At 44.6% G+C, this 17,533-nt stretch overlaps 1 protein-coding gene across 6 annotated transcripts in view; it reads right to left on the reverse strand.

Moving 5' to 3' along the window:
* nr6a1a (nuclear receptor subfamily 6, group A, member 1a) overlaps positions 1–17,533 on the reverse strand; it is a 189,452-nt gene that overhangs the window by 46,736 nt on the left and 125,183 nt on the right. The window contains exon 1 of one of the 6 annotated variants that reach the window (XM_015971816.3): positions 16,883–17,187. The exons of 4 other annotated variants lie outside the window; for them this stretch is intronic. In XM_015971816.3, the coding sequence (XP_015827302.1) occupies positions 16,883–16,907 (25 nt within the window). In that variant the 5' untranslated portion in view covers positions 16,908–17,187. Of the gene's footprint in view, positions 1–3,817; positions 4,116–16,882; positions 17,188–17,533 lie in introns of those variants that run through there. One more of the 6 variants, XM_054731177.2, reaches the window with a different exon arrangement.

Consider the following 17,533-nt stretch of genomic DNA (forward strand, 5'->3'; position numbering starts at 1 on the left):
GACCTGCCACTCAAGGGGTTTTGTCTCAGGCTTTCCATCACAATCATGTCCAGCTGAGACAGAGAGCGGGGGTTGCAGGAATCTGCTGTACTTTTCCGCTGCCTCCACCACCACCCCCTCCCTGCCTCTCCCTACTTCCTCCCACTTTCAGCTACCCTGTGGGACTGAGATCCAGCATTTCCAGCAGCCGTGATGCTAAAAGAGGTGAAACTGAAAAACTAGAATCTGGTGCAAAAGTCCATTTATGTCAGAGACCGAGAGACCATCTAAAGGTCCAAGAACCCTATACCTGTAGCTGATCCGAGTGTGACACTTTGAGTCTGGAATAGAGAAACTTTTCATAATATTCTGATTGTCTGAGATTTTGAATGTGGGGTTTTTATCAGCTGTCAGCCATAATCTTCACAATTATAACAAATAAAGGCTGAAACATCTGGACTTGCATGGAATGAGTCTGCCTCAGATTAGTTTCACCTTTTAGGTTGAATTAGTGACATAAATGAACTTTTGCAGCAGATTCCACTTTTCCCAGTTTCACCCGTATTTAGAGGCCAAGGCTCCATGATAGGGGTAGGGCAGATATACCTTCTTAAAGCCAGGCACTTCCACGGGCAGCCCAGCACTTTTGCAGAACTGAACTTAAATAAATTTATGCTCCTGAGTAGCCTCTGCATAATAGAGGCTCTAAGAATTATTTTAAGTTAAAATGTCTTTCTATGTACCAGTTTTGGATATTTAACACTTGGTTTGTGTGATTACCTTTAGTTAGATCTCTGATTGCAACATTAAGATTTAACAGTTGATTTAATTCAGAGTATAAAACCTGAATCAGCTTCAGAAGGATCGTGCATCAACTGATGTTATTAGCAACCTTTTAGCATGAAGATAATGTGAGGTAAACATCTAGATATCGCCCATGAATATCTGCCCAAAACATCGGCAGCAAAAAAATCAGCCATCGGCTGACCATGGCCTCTATGTATCAGCAATAGAAAACCCATATCGGTCTCTACTCCATGAGAGTGTTGACTCTGTCCACATAAGATCCACCTGGTCCAGAGCTTTGGTGACCTGACGGGACAAGCTGTCGTTCAGCTACAGGTCGTCATGGACACGAGGTGGTTTGTTTGTACTCCCTAAAAAACTTCCACAATAAAACACCAGCAGACCAAACGCTGACCCCTTCAGCTAGGAGCTCCTCTGGGTTTATCCAGACATTCACTTGTGTTTTGAAATGTCTTTCAGATCATTTGGCGACAATAGAAGTAAGTCACATGACGCTAGGAGCAGGAATATCGCCACTGTAGGTTCTGAGACCTCACCGTCTACAGCAGCAGCTGCTGTTTGCCGTGTTTCTACTGTAGAAGGCTGAATGTGATCGTCGGACCCTTGCCGCCTTACTCACGTTATAGTGATGCTATGCTAACAGACACTCACTGATTTAGCCTTTTGAGTTTTAAATATTTTGTTCCTTTTGTTTGTGAAGCTGGACAGTTGAGGCGTTTTTGCCTGAGGCTGCTGTTACCGAGGAAACGGTGACGGCAGCTCGTTACAGCTAAACACATTGGTGTGTGTGGCAGCAGAGCGGCAGAATGCTGCACCCTGCATGTTGCTGGATGTGTCATCCTAGGCGTGTTGAAAACATTTTAACTTGAGCTCTGTGGCATTATCAGTCAGAAAGGAAGTGTGTGTGTGTGTGTGTGTGTGTGTGTGTGCGTGTGTGTGTGTGTGTGTGTGTGTGTGTGTGTGTGTGTGTGTGTGTGTGTGTGTGTGCGTGTGCGCGTGTGCGTGTGTGTGTGTGTGTCACTGTGAACAGATCCCCTCTGCTTAAACATTCTTATTTTAAGAGACAGCCCTAGCTTAGGTGGAGCGGGGGTTGTCCAGTAATCAGAGGTTGTAAGATCAATCCTAGCTCCTAGGGCAGGACACCTCCCCTGCTGGTGGTGGTCAGAGGACCTCTGACTCTCTCCAAACACATCAAGTGATTGCTCAGATGAACGTGTAGGCAGTAGCATAGGTGCTGTTGCTGAAATAGTGTACTCTCTCCAAAGGCCTATGCTGTAGCCTATCCCTCCATTTTGTTAAATGTTGCACTGAAGCTGCAGCTAGCATGAAACAAGCTACTTCCCTGTCAGCAATCGTATTTGTTTTAGAGCCAAACGACGCAGGTGCATTTGTGTCCGTCTCCTGCAGCAACGGCCTGGGGAGCAGGAGTGGTCACCTCTTCAACCTGACCTGTAACTGGCTTATTTTCAACAGGATCAGATACATTAAAGCTCAGACCAAGCCTGTGTGGAGGTCTGAAGCTTCCTGTGTGTGGAAAAGAACTGGACCAGTATCTGCTCTAAATGGACCTATGTGGTCACGATATTGACAAAAGGAAAACAGCCTGAAAGTGGCTGAGTCCCACCTGTTATCCAAACTAAACTAGTAAAACAGAAATGCCAAACAAACCGTTGCCTAACTGCGTGAGTCTGGTGCTTTCTTCTGATGAATCCAAATGTGTGTCATCCGGGGTTGACCAAACTTTCATGCTGACTGAAAACAATCATGAAGATGAACCCTACATCTAAAATGCATCAGATAGTTGAGTCCTGTGACTGCCTGTGTGTTTGTGCTGGGGGGAGGGGTGCAGTTGAAACAACACACCCTTGAAAGACAAAGATCTACAACATGATGGACCTGACGGTTAGGTCTGACAACGAGGGCTGCTAAGATGGATTTGTTTCAGTGAAATTAGAGGAAAAGACGCATGGGCAGCAGGAATGAGCCTCCTCCGTCATTGGCTATTTATAGAGGAACTCTAGAGTCACAGGAGTCCCTGACCTCCCCCCACAGCTACTATTGATCTTCACACATTGATCTGTCCCCCCCAATCCTCATCGACATAAACAACCTCTCATGGAGGGCTCGTTTTGCTCAGTTTTAGCTCACTTCTCTCTTTCTCGCATAAAACTGAAGAACTTAAGGTGTTGAAGAGGAGGGGCAGCAGAAACGTATGAACCCTTTCATCTGGAGCACAAAAAAACAAGGCAGCTAGCTAAGGGATTAACATGAGGGGGAGGGGATGAATACAGTAGCACGGTTCTTTCACATGTTGGTCTTGAAGGAAAAAGCATCAGCTGAAGGACAAACAGCCAAAAGCTGCGCTCACCCTCGGGTTTAAAACCCTCAGATTCCACCCCGTTCACTGATCACTGATAACAGCTCCTTTACCATGTGAGGTAAATCTAAAGAATGAGGAGGGATCACATTCCAAACTCTTGCAATACAGGGTGTGTGTGTGTGTGTGTGTGTGTGGGGGGGGGGGGGGGTCTTTCTTAACTTTATTCTAGTCCCTACAATCAACATCTGACTGTGTAAAGCTGAGGTGAAGCAGCACAAAGGCAGAAGCAATCAACAGCTGCTGAAATCAAACCGCTATGTTAATGACACACAGAAGAGGCACACAGCAAGCATACAGCCCAACTCTCATGTCAACACAACACGCGATTGGTCGGATCCACATAAAAGCTGCACATTAGCATACTCTGATAATTATTAACCATTATTTTATTAACAAGGAGAAGAACCACCCCAATAAAACTCTGGATTTTTTACATGACAGTTTTAAGATTATATTATAAACTGCACTCCAGAATAACTAAAGTTTTAAATAAAATACGACTGAAATAAAAGACAACAGAAGATCACCCACCCAAAGGAAGGACCAAAATAAAACCCAAAAGCATGAACCGGAGCTCTGCAGAGCCACTCACACACCACTACACCCCCTCCATTCAAACCCATTTATGGTCCTGCTCACAAAGACTTTTACCTTCCCATGTATCCATCTCATGCTTCTCCCAGTCTGCCTGGACCCCATTCAATCAGAAAAGCAGCTGAAGAAGAATGGGCCCGAGCTCCTCATGACGTTTCTGAAATCTCCCTCTGCTCTCTCTCAGCAACCTCTTTCCACCACAGCCTGGCTCTCTCTGGCCACGACCGGAGCCCAACACCACTGGTCACTTTATGGCTTGGTCACATGACCCAGAGAGTTCAAGCCCCTGAGGTCACCACTTGGCCCGAGGTCCAATGACAGCTAGGGTTATCTGAGTGGAACTGATAGTCCTATTTTCTCTGGCGCTCAACAATAACCCCCACCTCCCAACCCCTCACACAAATTAGCTCCCCCAGCCATGCTGCTGGCCTTTCTGAGGAGGACCAAAGTGCATGCCCAAGCATTAGTCTTCCCCCGAGCACACATCACTGAACACTGAACTACAGTGGTACAAGCTTTTACCTCACACAGCTGCATGAAATGACGTTAACCAACATTAAGCTGCAGGGAAATTAGATGTTTACATCAAAACAGGTGGTTACCCTGATGTTTACAAGTCTGTGCGTGAGTTTCACAACTGTTGTCAGTTACGGATCAGTAAGACGACTCTAGATGAGGAGCAAAGACTTACACAGTAAGTTGATAAGTAGATGGTAAATGGCCGTTATCTGATTTAGGGCCTTTTAAATGGCGCCTTCTTAGGGTTCTACAACCCCCCCAAGGCACTTTACAACACAATCAGTCACCCACACATTCACATGCTGGTGGGGATGAGCTACAATGTAGCCACAGCTGCCCTGGGTCGCAGCGACAGAGGTGAGGCCTATACCAAACAGACGCCACCGGTCCTCCCATCAGCAGGCAAGGAGTGTCAAGTGTGTTGCCCAAGGACACAACGACCAACTAAGTGGGGATCAAACCTGCAACCTTACAATTACGGGGAAGTCACTATACTCATCTTTTCCCATCGTCAAGAAATACATTTCACTGGAATATCGAGTTGTTTGTAATTGAAATGCTAACTTGAGATATGTTCAGAGCCAACTAGTTATTTCTAGTTCACCATTAGCATTGTTAGCTCAATGTTAGCCTCTAGCTTCCTTTACCTGATATTAGTGTAACACAGAAAGGATGCCATGGCTTTTTAGGGTTACAAAAAATAACTTGTGGGTTGCTCCTGGTTACTGGTTGACATTCTGTCAACACATCTGGTGCTTTTGCTGGGCGGTGTCACATTAGGCTTGCATAAATGATTCAATTTGCTGAAGAGGCCAGGGGAGGGACTTGAAGGAAATAGAAATCACGAAAGTATTTTTTTTTACTTTATATCATAGAACAGTAATTGATACTTAAGCATTTTCTAAGTTTGACATCAACAGTGAGCTATACTTGAATTGATAGCTGTGACATCAACAGTAGTGATTACTCTTAGCACACACTTGGGATGTGCTTGTTGGAATGTTGAAAACTAATGTTTACACAGTAGTTTCTGAGGGACTTTAGCTGCTCTCCATGCAAACTGACACCTACCTCAACTTAAGTTAGTCAATAGGAAAAAGTGTTTCATTTGTCTTCAACAGCAACTGAATTACATTTCCCCTAAAAATGCCTGACAAACGCTCTGTGATGCCTTTGGCATCATTAAGTTTATGATGCGGAAAAGTTTGATTCATAAGATCATGAATAGTAAAAGTGAAGTCATGTTAAAAAGATTAAAATGTTTTGTGCTTTGAAAACAGATCAAAGTAAAACATCCCTGCTTTAAATCATCTTTGACTTGGTGAGTTTTCTTACCTATAACTATTATAACTTTAAATACAAAGTCACAATAATCCCCTTTAAATAATGGTCATTACATTTTGATTTCTGTGGCTACTGAGTTGTTGAATTGTTTTTCACTCACGTGCTTTTAGGTTGGTAAATATAGTTAGAAGAGAAATACTGAATAGGAAAAATAAAAGAAAAAGCAGACACGGGAAAATAAAACAGGTTTCACCAGCCCCTTTTAACTAGAGCTGGTGGAGTTTGATATAAACAATGATGCTGTATCACTGTTCCAACACTGGGTGGTGGAGCGGCTAATACCAGTCATAACCGGTCGAGCTAAACACCCGTCAGCAGCTGATTCCCACAAAGGATCCATCTCCTGATCTTTCTTACTGCTTCACGAGACATCTGCAGTTGAACGTAAGCAACATTTTAAACCATATAAAATGTTTTTCTGGGGTGGGGGGGTTATATTTTAAAAAGTCAACAAAGACACATCTAAATTTCAATGGCAGCTTTTGAAAAAACCTGAAATATGGCCATAATTTTATAAAGCATGGGGGGGGGGGGGGGGGTCCACAAAAATAAACAATCAATGATGACCAACAGTCTGCTTCTAGACCTGCAGAAGGACAAAAAAATAAATAAAGATAAGGGACACACAACAGTACAACAGGAGCAAGCTATCGCTGCGTCAACCCGATGACGAAATACAACATCAACATTGTTTTACTGAACAATCACGATAATAAATCAAAGTGCATTTAGTGCCAACCACAGAGCCCAACAGAGCCCAAGGACTCAGATCCCGCCAGGCAGCCACCGGGATTAATCAGGCAGACACCAAAAATCTTAAACCCCCTGACCCGGGAGCCGCGAACACTCAAGGTTGGTTTATGCTTGACGCGTCCGCGAGGTCTGCACGGCTCCACGCGGAAAATTTGCGTAATTTTAACAACCACGCCCCTCCACCGCGCCTCCGCACAGCCCAAACTTTCCGCACCGCGCACCTAGGAAATTTTGTAACCACGCGGATGGTCGGACGCGGAAAAACATGGCGGACTGGCAAGAACTAGTTATGGCAGAGGTTCGTAAATACAGGCATTTGTATGATTCAGCTCTCAAAGATCACTGTGATCAACATGCTGTAAATAGGCTGCATGGTGGCGCAGTGGTTAGCACTGTTGCCTTGCAGCACGAAGGTTGCAGGTTCGAAACTCGGCTGCGGCCTTTCTGCGTTGAGTTGCGTGTTCTCCCCATGCATGCGTGGGTTTCCTCCGGGTACTCCGGTTTCCCCCACAGATCACAACATGCCATATAGGCTATAAATTGTAAGTCGCTTTGGATGAAAGTGTCTGCTAAATAAATAAACATAAACATAAATAATTCTAGGAGAGAAATAGCTCGCACAGTCGGAAAAGACGAGGACGCTGTGAAAAAATGCTGGAAAAACATGAGGGACCGATATGTGAAGGCAAGGAAGGGGAAAAAAGGGAAAAGGGGTGGTCCTGGTGGAAACCACAACACTCCACCAATTCTAAAAGAGCTGAGTTGGCTCTCAACTTTCATTAAACATAGAGCAACAGAGACCAACGTGACATCAGCCGTGGTAAGAAAAGTTATTTTTCTGTGAAGGTTTAAGAAATGTGTCTGATCACAGGATTCATAGAAAGACTATATTTTTTCTGTTAATGTTGAATAACAAACAGCTTCAATAAAATAAGTATATGTTCATTTTATTTTATTTATTTTAAAGGTTGAGGAGGAATCACAATCAGAGGCAGATCTCCTCCAGTCTGATTCCCCACCCTCCCCTGTCCCAACACCGTCTCCTTCATTATCATCATCCATTTAACCTGAAATCAGCACAATATGCCCATGCACCCTCCAAGACACATTTTCCAACAGTTGTCCAATGGAAAAGGTCTTCTCCTCTCCAGGATCCAGTGGTGGTATGTGCAGTTGTACTTAGACTTAGTTAATTGGAAATGTATTTTAAAATATTTACAAAACTGCTTTTCTGTTCAGGTTTAACCAGTGTCTTAACGAGTCCAGGCCCAGCACCAAAGAGGAGGAAGAAGATGGATGACGTTTTGCTCAAAAGGCTTGACAGGATTGAGCATGACAAAGCTGTCCTAAATGACACAGAAGACATCAGATTTGGACATGTTGTTGCTGACTTGCTTGGAAAAATACCATCTGAAAAGAAAATGTCAGTCCAGTTCAAAATCTACCAGCTGCTGTATGAGGCGATAGAGTCAAAAAATTCACAGTAGATTTTTTTTATGGTTTATTTTTTATTTTTTCATGTGAATTAACTCAGATTGAGTTACATGTCATTTAAGTTTACAAGATCCCAACCTTGAACACAATAAATGGTGTGATTTAACACATTGAGTTGAGCTCTATTCCTTGTTGCCTAGAGAACTGAATAAACTGACCGCAGAATTGAAAGCTGTTGTTTATGTTCATGTATTTAGCAGACGCTTTTGTCCAAAGCGACTTACAAGTGATAATTGGCATGTTGCCCTTGAGGCTAACAACAACAATAACAACAACTTGACATCAATCATGGAGAGGAGGGAACAAGGAGTGGACAGTAGAGAGGGGGGACGGGTGCAGGGAGGGTGCTAGTTTAGAAGATGCTCTGTGAAGAGCAGGGTCTTCAGGAGTTTCTTGAAAATTAAAAAAGAAGCCGCAGTTCTGGTAGTGCTTGGAAGGTCATCCCACATTTGTGGAACGATGCATGAGTCTGGATTGTCCTGAGCGTGGTGTAGGCACTGCTAGCCGATGATCCTGTGATGACTGGAGCGGCCGGGCCGAGACGTAAGCCTTTGCAAGAGGATTCAGGTAGATGGGAGCCGTACCATGTCAGACTTTGTATGCTAGTGTTAGTAATTTGAATTTGATGTGTGCTGCTAGCGGTAGCCAGTGGAGCGCAATGAACAGAGGGGTGACGTGTGCTCTTTTTGGGTGATTGAAGACCAGACGCACCGCTGCGTTCTGGACCATTTGAAGAGGTCTCACATTACAGGCTGGAAGACCAGTTAGAAGGGCATTGGAGTAATCGAGGCGGGAGATTACAGTAGATCGCACCAGGAGCTGGGTGGCATGTTGTGTTAGGTATGGTCTGATCTTTTGCATGTTATACAGCGCAAAGCGGCATGAACGGGCAACAGAGGCAACATGATCTTTAAAAGTCAGGTGTTCATCAATCACAACACCCAGATTTCGAACTGCCTTTGAAGGAGCCAGAGATAGGAAGTCATTTTGGATTGAGATATTGTGCTGTATGGATGGTTTTGATGGGATGACAAGTAATTCAGTTTTAGAGAGGTTGAGTTGGAGATGGTGGGATTTCATCCATTTTGATATGTCAGAGAGACAGTTTGATATTCGTGCAGAGACAGTGTGGTCGTCCGGTGGAAATGACAGATAGAGCTGGGTGTCGTCTGCATAGCAGTGGTAGGAGAAGCCATGTGATCGAATGATCTCACTCAGCGAGGTGGTGTATATGGCAGAGAGAAGAGGTCCTAGTACAGAGCCCTGGGGGACTCCTGTGGCAAGATGGTGCACAGTAGAGGACTGTCCAAGCCAAGATACACTGAATGATCGTCCTGTGAGGTACGATTCAAACCAGGCATGTGCTTTCTCTGTGATGCCTATGCTAGAGAGTGTGGACAAAAGGAAGCCATGGTTGACAGTGTCAAATGCAGCCGATAAGTCGAGCAGGATAAGCACTGAGGATTTGGCAGTCGCTCTAGCTTCTTTTAAGGATTCCATCACTGCTAACAGTGCAGTTTCAGTGGAGTGGCCCTTTTTGAACCCAGATTAGTAAGGGTCAAGCAGACAGTTTTGAGAGAGGTATTCTGTGATCTGCTTGAAAGCCACCCTTTCAATGATTTTGGACAGAAAAGGGAGGAGAGAGATAGGTCTGTAGTTGATTTGGAGGAAGAGATGGGTTTTTTTTTTAGCAACGGTTTAACCTGAGCATGCTTGAGAGAGGTGGGAAATGTACCAGATGTCAGTGAAGCGTTGATCACATGCGTGACTGCTGCGGCTACTGTAGGAGCAATAGCTTGGAGCAGCTTAGTCGGAATGGGGTCAAGTGGGCATGTAGTAGGGCGGCTGCACGTGAGAAGCTTGGACACACAGTTCTCAGTGACAGGGGCAAATCAGGAAAATGAAGCAGTAGGGCTTGAGATGGTTGGGCTAGAAGGAGTTTGTGGTAGCGAATGTTCAGGAGTCGCCAGTTGAGTAAACTGTTTGCTTATAGCTGCCACTTTGTCAGTGAAGAAGGAGGCAAAGGTGTCAGCAGATAGATTGTTGGTTGAGGTGGAGAAGGAGGGTTGAGCAGAGTTTTGAATGTTGAAAATAGTTTCTGAGAGTGAGTAGAGCTGAGAATTTTGTCAGTGTAGAAAGCTTTCTTTGCATCAGTGATGCTGGCAGAGAATGAGGACAGTAATTCATGAAATTTCAATTGATCACAAGGATCTTCTGTTTTGCGCCATTTCCGTTCCGCAGCTCTAAAATTGGTAGGTAGAGACTGGAGGGTATCATTTAGCCAAGGGTGCAACTGAGAGGATCTAGCAGGTCTAGTGGCTAAAGGGCACAAGTTGTTAAGACAAGAGCAGAGTGTCACAGTAGCACTGTGACTCGGTGGCATCATTCACTTCATAAGCAGAGAATGTGCTTGGAGATGGAAGAGTGGAGGCAACAAGAGAGAAGTGGTTGGGTGCCAGATTGCGGAGGTTGCGGCGGAATGAGACCATTGGGGAGGAAGCAGTGGACCTTCCATGTAGTCATGCTGAAACAGATGCAGTAATGATCGGAAAGATGCAGCGGTGTGACAGAGATTGTGTCTATGACAGTTTCTGGTGAAAATGAGGTCAAGTGTTTTTCCAGCTTTGTGAGTTGGAGGGCTTTGTACTAGTTTTAGATCAAATGAAGACATTAGTGACAGGAAGCCTGATGAGCTGGGATTGTCCAGCTGAATATTCATGTCTCCAAGGACCATTGTGGGACAGTCATGCTCAGGAATGGAGGAGAGCAGGGTGTCGAGTTCATCAAGAAAGTCTACGAGTTGACCTGGTTGGCAATATATGACAACCAAAAATAATTTTTTCAGTACAGTTACCTGGATGGCATGGTATTCAAAGGAGTTGTATTTAGTGATGGGTAGCAACTGACTATATATCCATTTGTTGGAAATTAACATGCCCGTTCCACCACCAGATGCACGAGGTGTGGGAGAAAGAGTGGTTAATTGAGAGAGCAGATGGGGTAGCATTGTCACATGGTTTGATCCCTTCCATCCGCAGACACATGATTCAGACCAGACCAGAGGCTTCATTCAGTGTACCTCTCCTTAGCACGCTTTCCTGCCAAGGTACAAGTCCTTGCGGTGACAGGAAGAATGACTTAAAGTCATTTCTGGCTGAAATTGCAGCCCGAGTTGCTCGTGCCTTGCTGAGCTGTCCAGCATCCAACAGGTTGCTGTCACCGGCAACTACTGTTCTCCATTCCCCATACACCACATCACCTGCAGATTTTAAAGAGTCTGAGAACCTAGGTGGGATGTAGCGGGTGGCTGGGGTGTTGGCTGCATCAGTGCTGCGCAGGTAATTGCGTAAAGCCACACAGGCCTTCACAACTTTAACAGTTTTGTCAGAGTGGAAGTCGATTGGTCGTCTCAGGATCTGCCATCGGGCTGCCAGGATGCCAAAGCTGTTCTCTATCACCCTCCTGGCACGTGAGTGGCGGTAGTTGTAAATCCGCTGTGTGTCATCAAGGTTTGTTCCTGCAAGTTAAGTTAAAAGATTAGGTTATATAATAATCCCAATTAATGAAATCTTTATCATATCACATCCTAATGATAACATACCTGGAATAGGCCGCATCAGGTTTTGGTGGAGAGGGAAGGCCGAATCACCTAGGAACAAGTGTGGAACAGTAATTGTGGAACCAGGCAGGTTGGCCGGGGGTGGTAGGTCCAGGGTTCCATGGAGCAGGCTGCTCCCGGACATGCACTCCTGAAAAACTCCACCATCACTCTCTTGCCCATATGCCCCTATGTCCACCATGCTAAATCTATAGTTAGCATCACACACAGCCATGAGCACAAGGGGAATGAGTTCTTTTGTAGTTGAAAAAAATCACTCCCTGCATTTGGTGGTGCTTTTATGATCACATGTTTTCCATCCACGCAACCCAACCAATTTGGGAAATTCCAAACACGCCAGCATTCCTGGGAGATGTCTGCCCACTTGTTTTGGTCAGGTAATGAGACAAAATCACTGCACAGCGCCAACCAAAGTGCCTCACAGACTTCAGTGACAATGAGGCAGGGGTGGACCTTTAAAGCGCCCGAGCGCCAATGGCGCTAAATTTTCTCGTCGGGCGGTAAATACTTGACGACTTACCGCCCGGGTGGCGCCCGAGCTTTGTTTGTCATTTATACACCGGCTTTCACCTACATCATGGCCCCGCCCTATAGGAACCCGCCGTTTTCGTTTCGCACGCGTGAACCTGCGCGCCTCTAGCCACGTACTGCACTTGTACGATTCGTGCACGTACTGCACAATTCTAGTTCTAGTCACGTGAACTATAAGTTCACTATAAAAGACGAAGTGGAACCACGCTAGAAACACACAAGCACGCAGGAAGATGGCGCCACCACAGGGATGGGATTTCGTGATGAAATCTCCGGCAAAATGCTTTAAAACTGGTGAGAAGCGAGACAGTTCGAAACTTCCGAACTCAATTTTTACTGGTACCCGCTCTACAACGGCTCCCCTCCGGTGTGGAGACCTGAGGTGCGCAAACAAGCATGCGCGGGATTTTCGAGATCTTGCGATACAGTCCGAGCAATAAACGCGGAAGTTAGATCCAAACACCCGTTGTGTGGGAGAAGCATCGAAATGAACTGTTTAATCTGCCCATCATTTGTGTTGAGAGATCAGCAGTGTACGGATCAACAAAGTGTGACTATTTTGATAGTGGAAACTGTATTTATGGCTTACTTTTGTGCATTTAAAGTTCAGTAGTGATGCAGGCGTTGTACCAATCTGTCGTGGTGTAGAGTAGGGTTGTCACGGTATGAAAATTTAACCTCACGGTTATTGTGACCAAAATTATCACGGTTTTCGGTATTATCGCGGTATTTTTTAAACGGTGTTGCATATGTTCAGAAAGCATTGATAGTCTTGTTCTACACAAACTGAAATAGTTCTGAAAAGGTTTAACAGTGTTTATTAAAGCTAAAATAACACAAAGCCTTAGCAAAAGTGCAACTTTTCACAAGTAAAGGAACAAATAGCTTATTTTTCTGGAACATGTTACAGTAGTCAGTGCAGGTTTAAATTATACAAATCCAAACATTCGAAACATAAACAATATGTAAACAAATCAAAGAAACACCACTTGTTTTCTCATATACTTGTTTTCTTCATTATCAAAATGAAAATCTAAAACTCCAGTCCACACTTGACTTGAGCACTGTACAAGTCAACCTTAAAAAATATGTATTTAAAATAAATAGCCACTTTAAACAAATTACTAAAATAACTACTACACTATGTAATCAAATCCAAACGTTCAAGTATAAATGGCATTGAATAAGTAAACAAATCAATGACAAGGAACTAATTGTGTATTTCTCTTCATCATCAACAAATAAGATGTTTCATCCAGCAACAGGGTGTCCGTGACACGGTTTAAATGCTGGCAGAGGACGCTGCGGCTGCAGTGTACAGTGACTCGTATTCTCCCTCAGCCAAAAGTCCTCACGTCATGCATTTAAGCTAAAATGCTAATGTTAACTTACCTTGCACTGGCTGTGGAGACGTGGGTGATGGTCACGCAGATGTGCCATTAGATTTGAAGTGTTGCTGCCTTTTGCAGACACTTGTTTCCTGCACGTTCTGCAAACGGGATAGCCGTCTTCTATTAACTGTCCCTCAGCATTTTTCAGAAATCCAAAATATGCCCATACTTCCAATTTAGTCTTCTTTGAGGGCTGATGGATGTCCTGGGCGCTGCCGTCTCCTCCTTCGGCCATTATTTCAGCTTCAAAGTTTTGGTGCCGTTGCAAACTAAAAAGTGCGTGTGCGCGCCGCGGGAACTTCAGCTGAAGCGACGGTGGCTGGTAAGGGTCATCGCGCCGAAACCGCGGCCACGGTAAACCCACCGAGATAATATAGTTTTTTAAAAACTGGACGGTTATTTTTATTGTCAACTTTTTTACCGGGGTTTACCGCTATACCGGTTACCGTGACAACCCTAGTGTAGAGAGAGCTTAACCAGAAGGCAAAGCTCTCGATTTACCCGTCAAATCTATGTTCCAACCTCCTCCTGTGTCCAAGCGTTGGGTAGTGACCAAAAGAATGAGATCATAGATACAAGTGGCCGAAATGAGTTTTCTTTGCAGGGTGGCTAGGCTCTCCCTTGGAGATAGGGTAAGAAGTTTGGTCACCCGGGATGAGCTTTGGAGTAGACCAAAGTAGCAAGGAGCAGCTGCTCCTCCACATTTAGAGGAGCCAGTTTAGGTGGCTCAGGCATCTAGTGTTGCGTGACCATCGTCACCATGCTTTCCGTGTTCTGCTCTTGTTCCGCCTTTCCTGGGATCCACCGATTTCCCTAGTTCCTATTCATTTTCTCTCTCATTTGCCTTACATTTTTTTAACTCACAATTTTAATTTTTTCTTATTTAAAACATATTTTTAATCATTTTTTAAAATCGGTTTTATACTTTTTTGTGTGTGTGTGAAGCGCCTCATGATTTTTACCTTGAGAGGTGTGATATAAAAGACTCTTTTCTTTCTTCTTTTCTTTCTAGTTTGGTTGCCTATGGACGCCTCCCTGCTGAAGTTTACCAGGCATGTCCAACCAGGAGAAGACCTAGAGGAAGACCCAGGATGCGCTGGAGGGACTATAGCCCTTTTACAAGACACCCCGAGCCAGCATATTGATGTAATGTTACCACAATGGTGTGTCTTATAAACACGCCATGCCGGCATGGCATTGAGTGAATTTTGCAGCATTTGTTCCGCCTTACTTGGTAGTAATATTGCAGTAATTGTATGTCCTAAAAATGACGATGGCGCCTTGGCGCAACAGACGGAGGTGTCATGATGACGTGGGGAGCTACTGTCGAGCTCTGGCCGGCAACTATATTGAAAATGAAAGTAAATACGGGCTGTAAGTTTTGCTTTATGAACAAAGTTAGCCGAGATGGCAATGGAGCGCTCCAGCACTCCAGGAGGTTAGAACTGGAGCTCAGAGACTGCAGAGGGACAAATGGAGACAGACACCTTCGGGAGCGGCTTGTTAAAAAAATGTACCAAGTGCAGCTTCAATTGCAATAAAAAGCAAATTATGTTCAAGATAGCGCAGAGACCACCCCGATACCCCATTTATACCGCTATCTCCTAATCATTTATTAAAAGGACATGATTGCACCACATTATCTCCACGGTCTGACCACTTATAAACGACCTAAGGCTCCCTGATGCCGCCACGGCATTGTTCTGCAAAAACGGCTTATGTCTCTCGGCTGGCCAGGGAATGCCTTACCCCCAAATTCCACTACCTCCGCTCCGGCACGAACTCCGGAGCAAAATCGGTCCCGTTGTAGTCAATCAGAGCAATTCCACTACTGCGGCCGTGCTCCGGCAGTGCGGCGCAGTGCGCCGCCCTCTGTTCCGGCGTCCGGCAAAAATAGAATTGATTCTATTTTTGCCGGACGCAGGAGCACCTCCGCAGTCAATGGACAGTAATCACAACCGCCCAACAGGAAAAGGAGCAAGCACAACTTCCGTTATTTCACAATAAATCGATAAACAAAAGGCGTTTTTTGTTTCATATGCACAGGTTTAACAACTTTTAACAACTATCAATGGCGGCTGAACTTTAAATGCACAAAAGTAAGCCATAAATACAGTTTCCACTATCAAAATAGTCACACTTTGTTGATCCGTACACTGCTGATCTCTCAACACAAATGATGGGCAGATTAAACAGTTCATTTCAATGCTTCTCCCACACAACGGGTGTTTGGATCTAACTTCCGCGTTTATTGCTCGGACTGTATCGCAAGATCTCGAAAATCCCGCGCATGCTTGTTTGCGCACCTCAGGTCTCCACACCGGAGGGGAGCCGTTGTAGAGCGGGTACCAGTAAAAATTGAGTTCGGAAGCGAGCGGCTGCGGACCGGAGCGGAGGTAGTGGAATTTGGGGGTTAGGATTCCCCTGAGGAGCTGGTTCAAGTGGCTGGAGAGAGGCTCTCGGCTTAGGCTGCTGCCCCTATGACCCAACCCCAAATAAGTCAGAAAATGGATGGAAGTGTGAAATGTTAATTTTTCATATTTGTTTACAGTTTTAAGTTGGTGTAGTTCACATTTCCTTTACACAAGTTGAGAATTATTGCATCCGAATACTAATACATTTATATTAGTCGACTACATGAAAACAAATTGGACAAAAATGAAAGTTATAGTTTTCTTAATGAAAACCTAAGTTATGGTTAATACACATGTATAGCAGGTCAATAACCACAGATAAAGTGTAAAGATCACCAGCAGCTGAATGCAGCTCATTATCCAGTAGTTGGATTTGGAAGGAAGTTTTTTTGTATAGAACCACATGAACCACTGGGAATTCTGGGAGATTTGAGCGGATTTAAATGACATCAACAGGTTTTACTCTTGGCTTGACGTAGACTTGTCTGTAAGATGTAAAGTCCACTTCTCCAAACAGAGGCTGTTCAGGAAGCTTGATGGGAATCATTTATAACCTTTACACAGTTTAGAATGGATGACATGTCCTCTTAAATAGATTCATCTGTTGAAGACTGCTTGACAATTCAATCCAGAGATGTGCCAACTCTAAAACCAACTCATATGTTTGATGAACGGAATGCTGAAGCATCAGCATCTGATTCATGGAGCAACCAGAACCAGAACCTCCATCTTAAAAGGAGGGACCCACACTTATGGTTCTGCATCCCTCCCAACGGTCAGGTCAGGACATTCATGGAAACTCAAATAAAGTAAAACAGGAAAGATTAATCAGCTGCATGAACACCATCAAAAATGCATGTGTAGAAAAGCTGAAGTGACTTCAGAAAGATCAGGGACCTGCCAGACGGTGAAGCTCTAACACAAGAGAAGCAGCTGAAACACTAAACATGTGGAAAAGGACACAGCTCCGTTTCTACTTGGAGACTCACAGGAAAGATGTCATTAAAATGTGGGAAATCTGGATGGTGGTGCTGCTCAGGAGTTGTAGGTTCCTTACCATCTAGTGGGTTCTCTTCCTTCATCCCCTCCAGAGCTCTGGTGAGAAGCCTCCAGCGGTCCAGCCACACCTTAACGTCTGCTGCCTGACATGACTGCTCTCCACCATCGACATAATATACGCTCTCCACCCAACCCAAACCACACACTACACTGGACCAGCCTGTCCTGGTCACCCAACCAGCTCTCTGGTGCAGCCTCTGTGGCTCCACCCTGCTCCCTCCCCCCACGTGAATGCTAACAACTGCACTGAGCAACAGTTGAGAAGCTTTTCACATCAGAGACAGTTTGGAGGGAGGTGGACACCTGAAGGCAGCAGGTAAACCCCCCACTCCACTGCTTCAACCTTCTGTTGGAAAGCATTCGTTTGATTTCATCATAAAAAACCAGTTGATTAGAAAAACAATGTTTATGAAGCAAAACGAAGATCATATTAACCTTCAGTAACTCTGTGAACATATAAAGATGTAATATATTTATATCAGATTACTTTGCTGTTGTTTGTTTCTAGTACTGTTGCTGGTTTAGCATCAACGCTGTTTGGGTGTCTCACTCATCCTTATCAGAGACAAAGTCAAACTTTAGGACCTGAACTCCAACTATGATCAAACAGAATCATTCTCTTCACCAATATTCATGTTTGTTTGTTTGT

The sequence above is a fragment of the Nothobranchius furzeri genome, chromosome 17 (genome assembly GCF_043380555.1).
Source record: "Nothobranchius furzeri strain GRZ-AD chromosome 17, NfurGRZ-RIMD1, whole genome shotgun sequence".
NCBI lineage: Eukaryota > Metazoa > Chordata > Actinopteri > Cyprinodontiformes > Nothobranchiidae > Nothobranchius > Nothobranchius furzeri.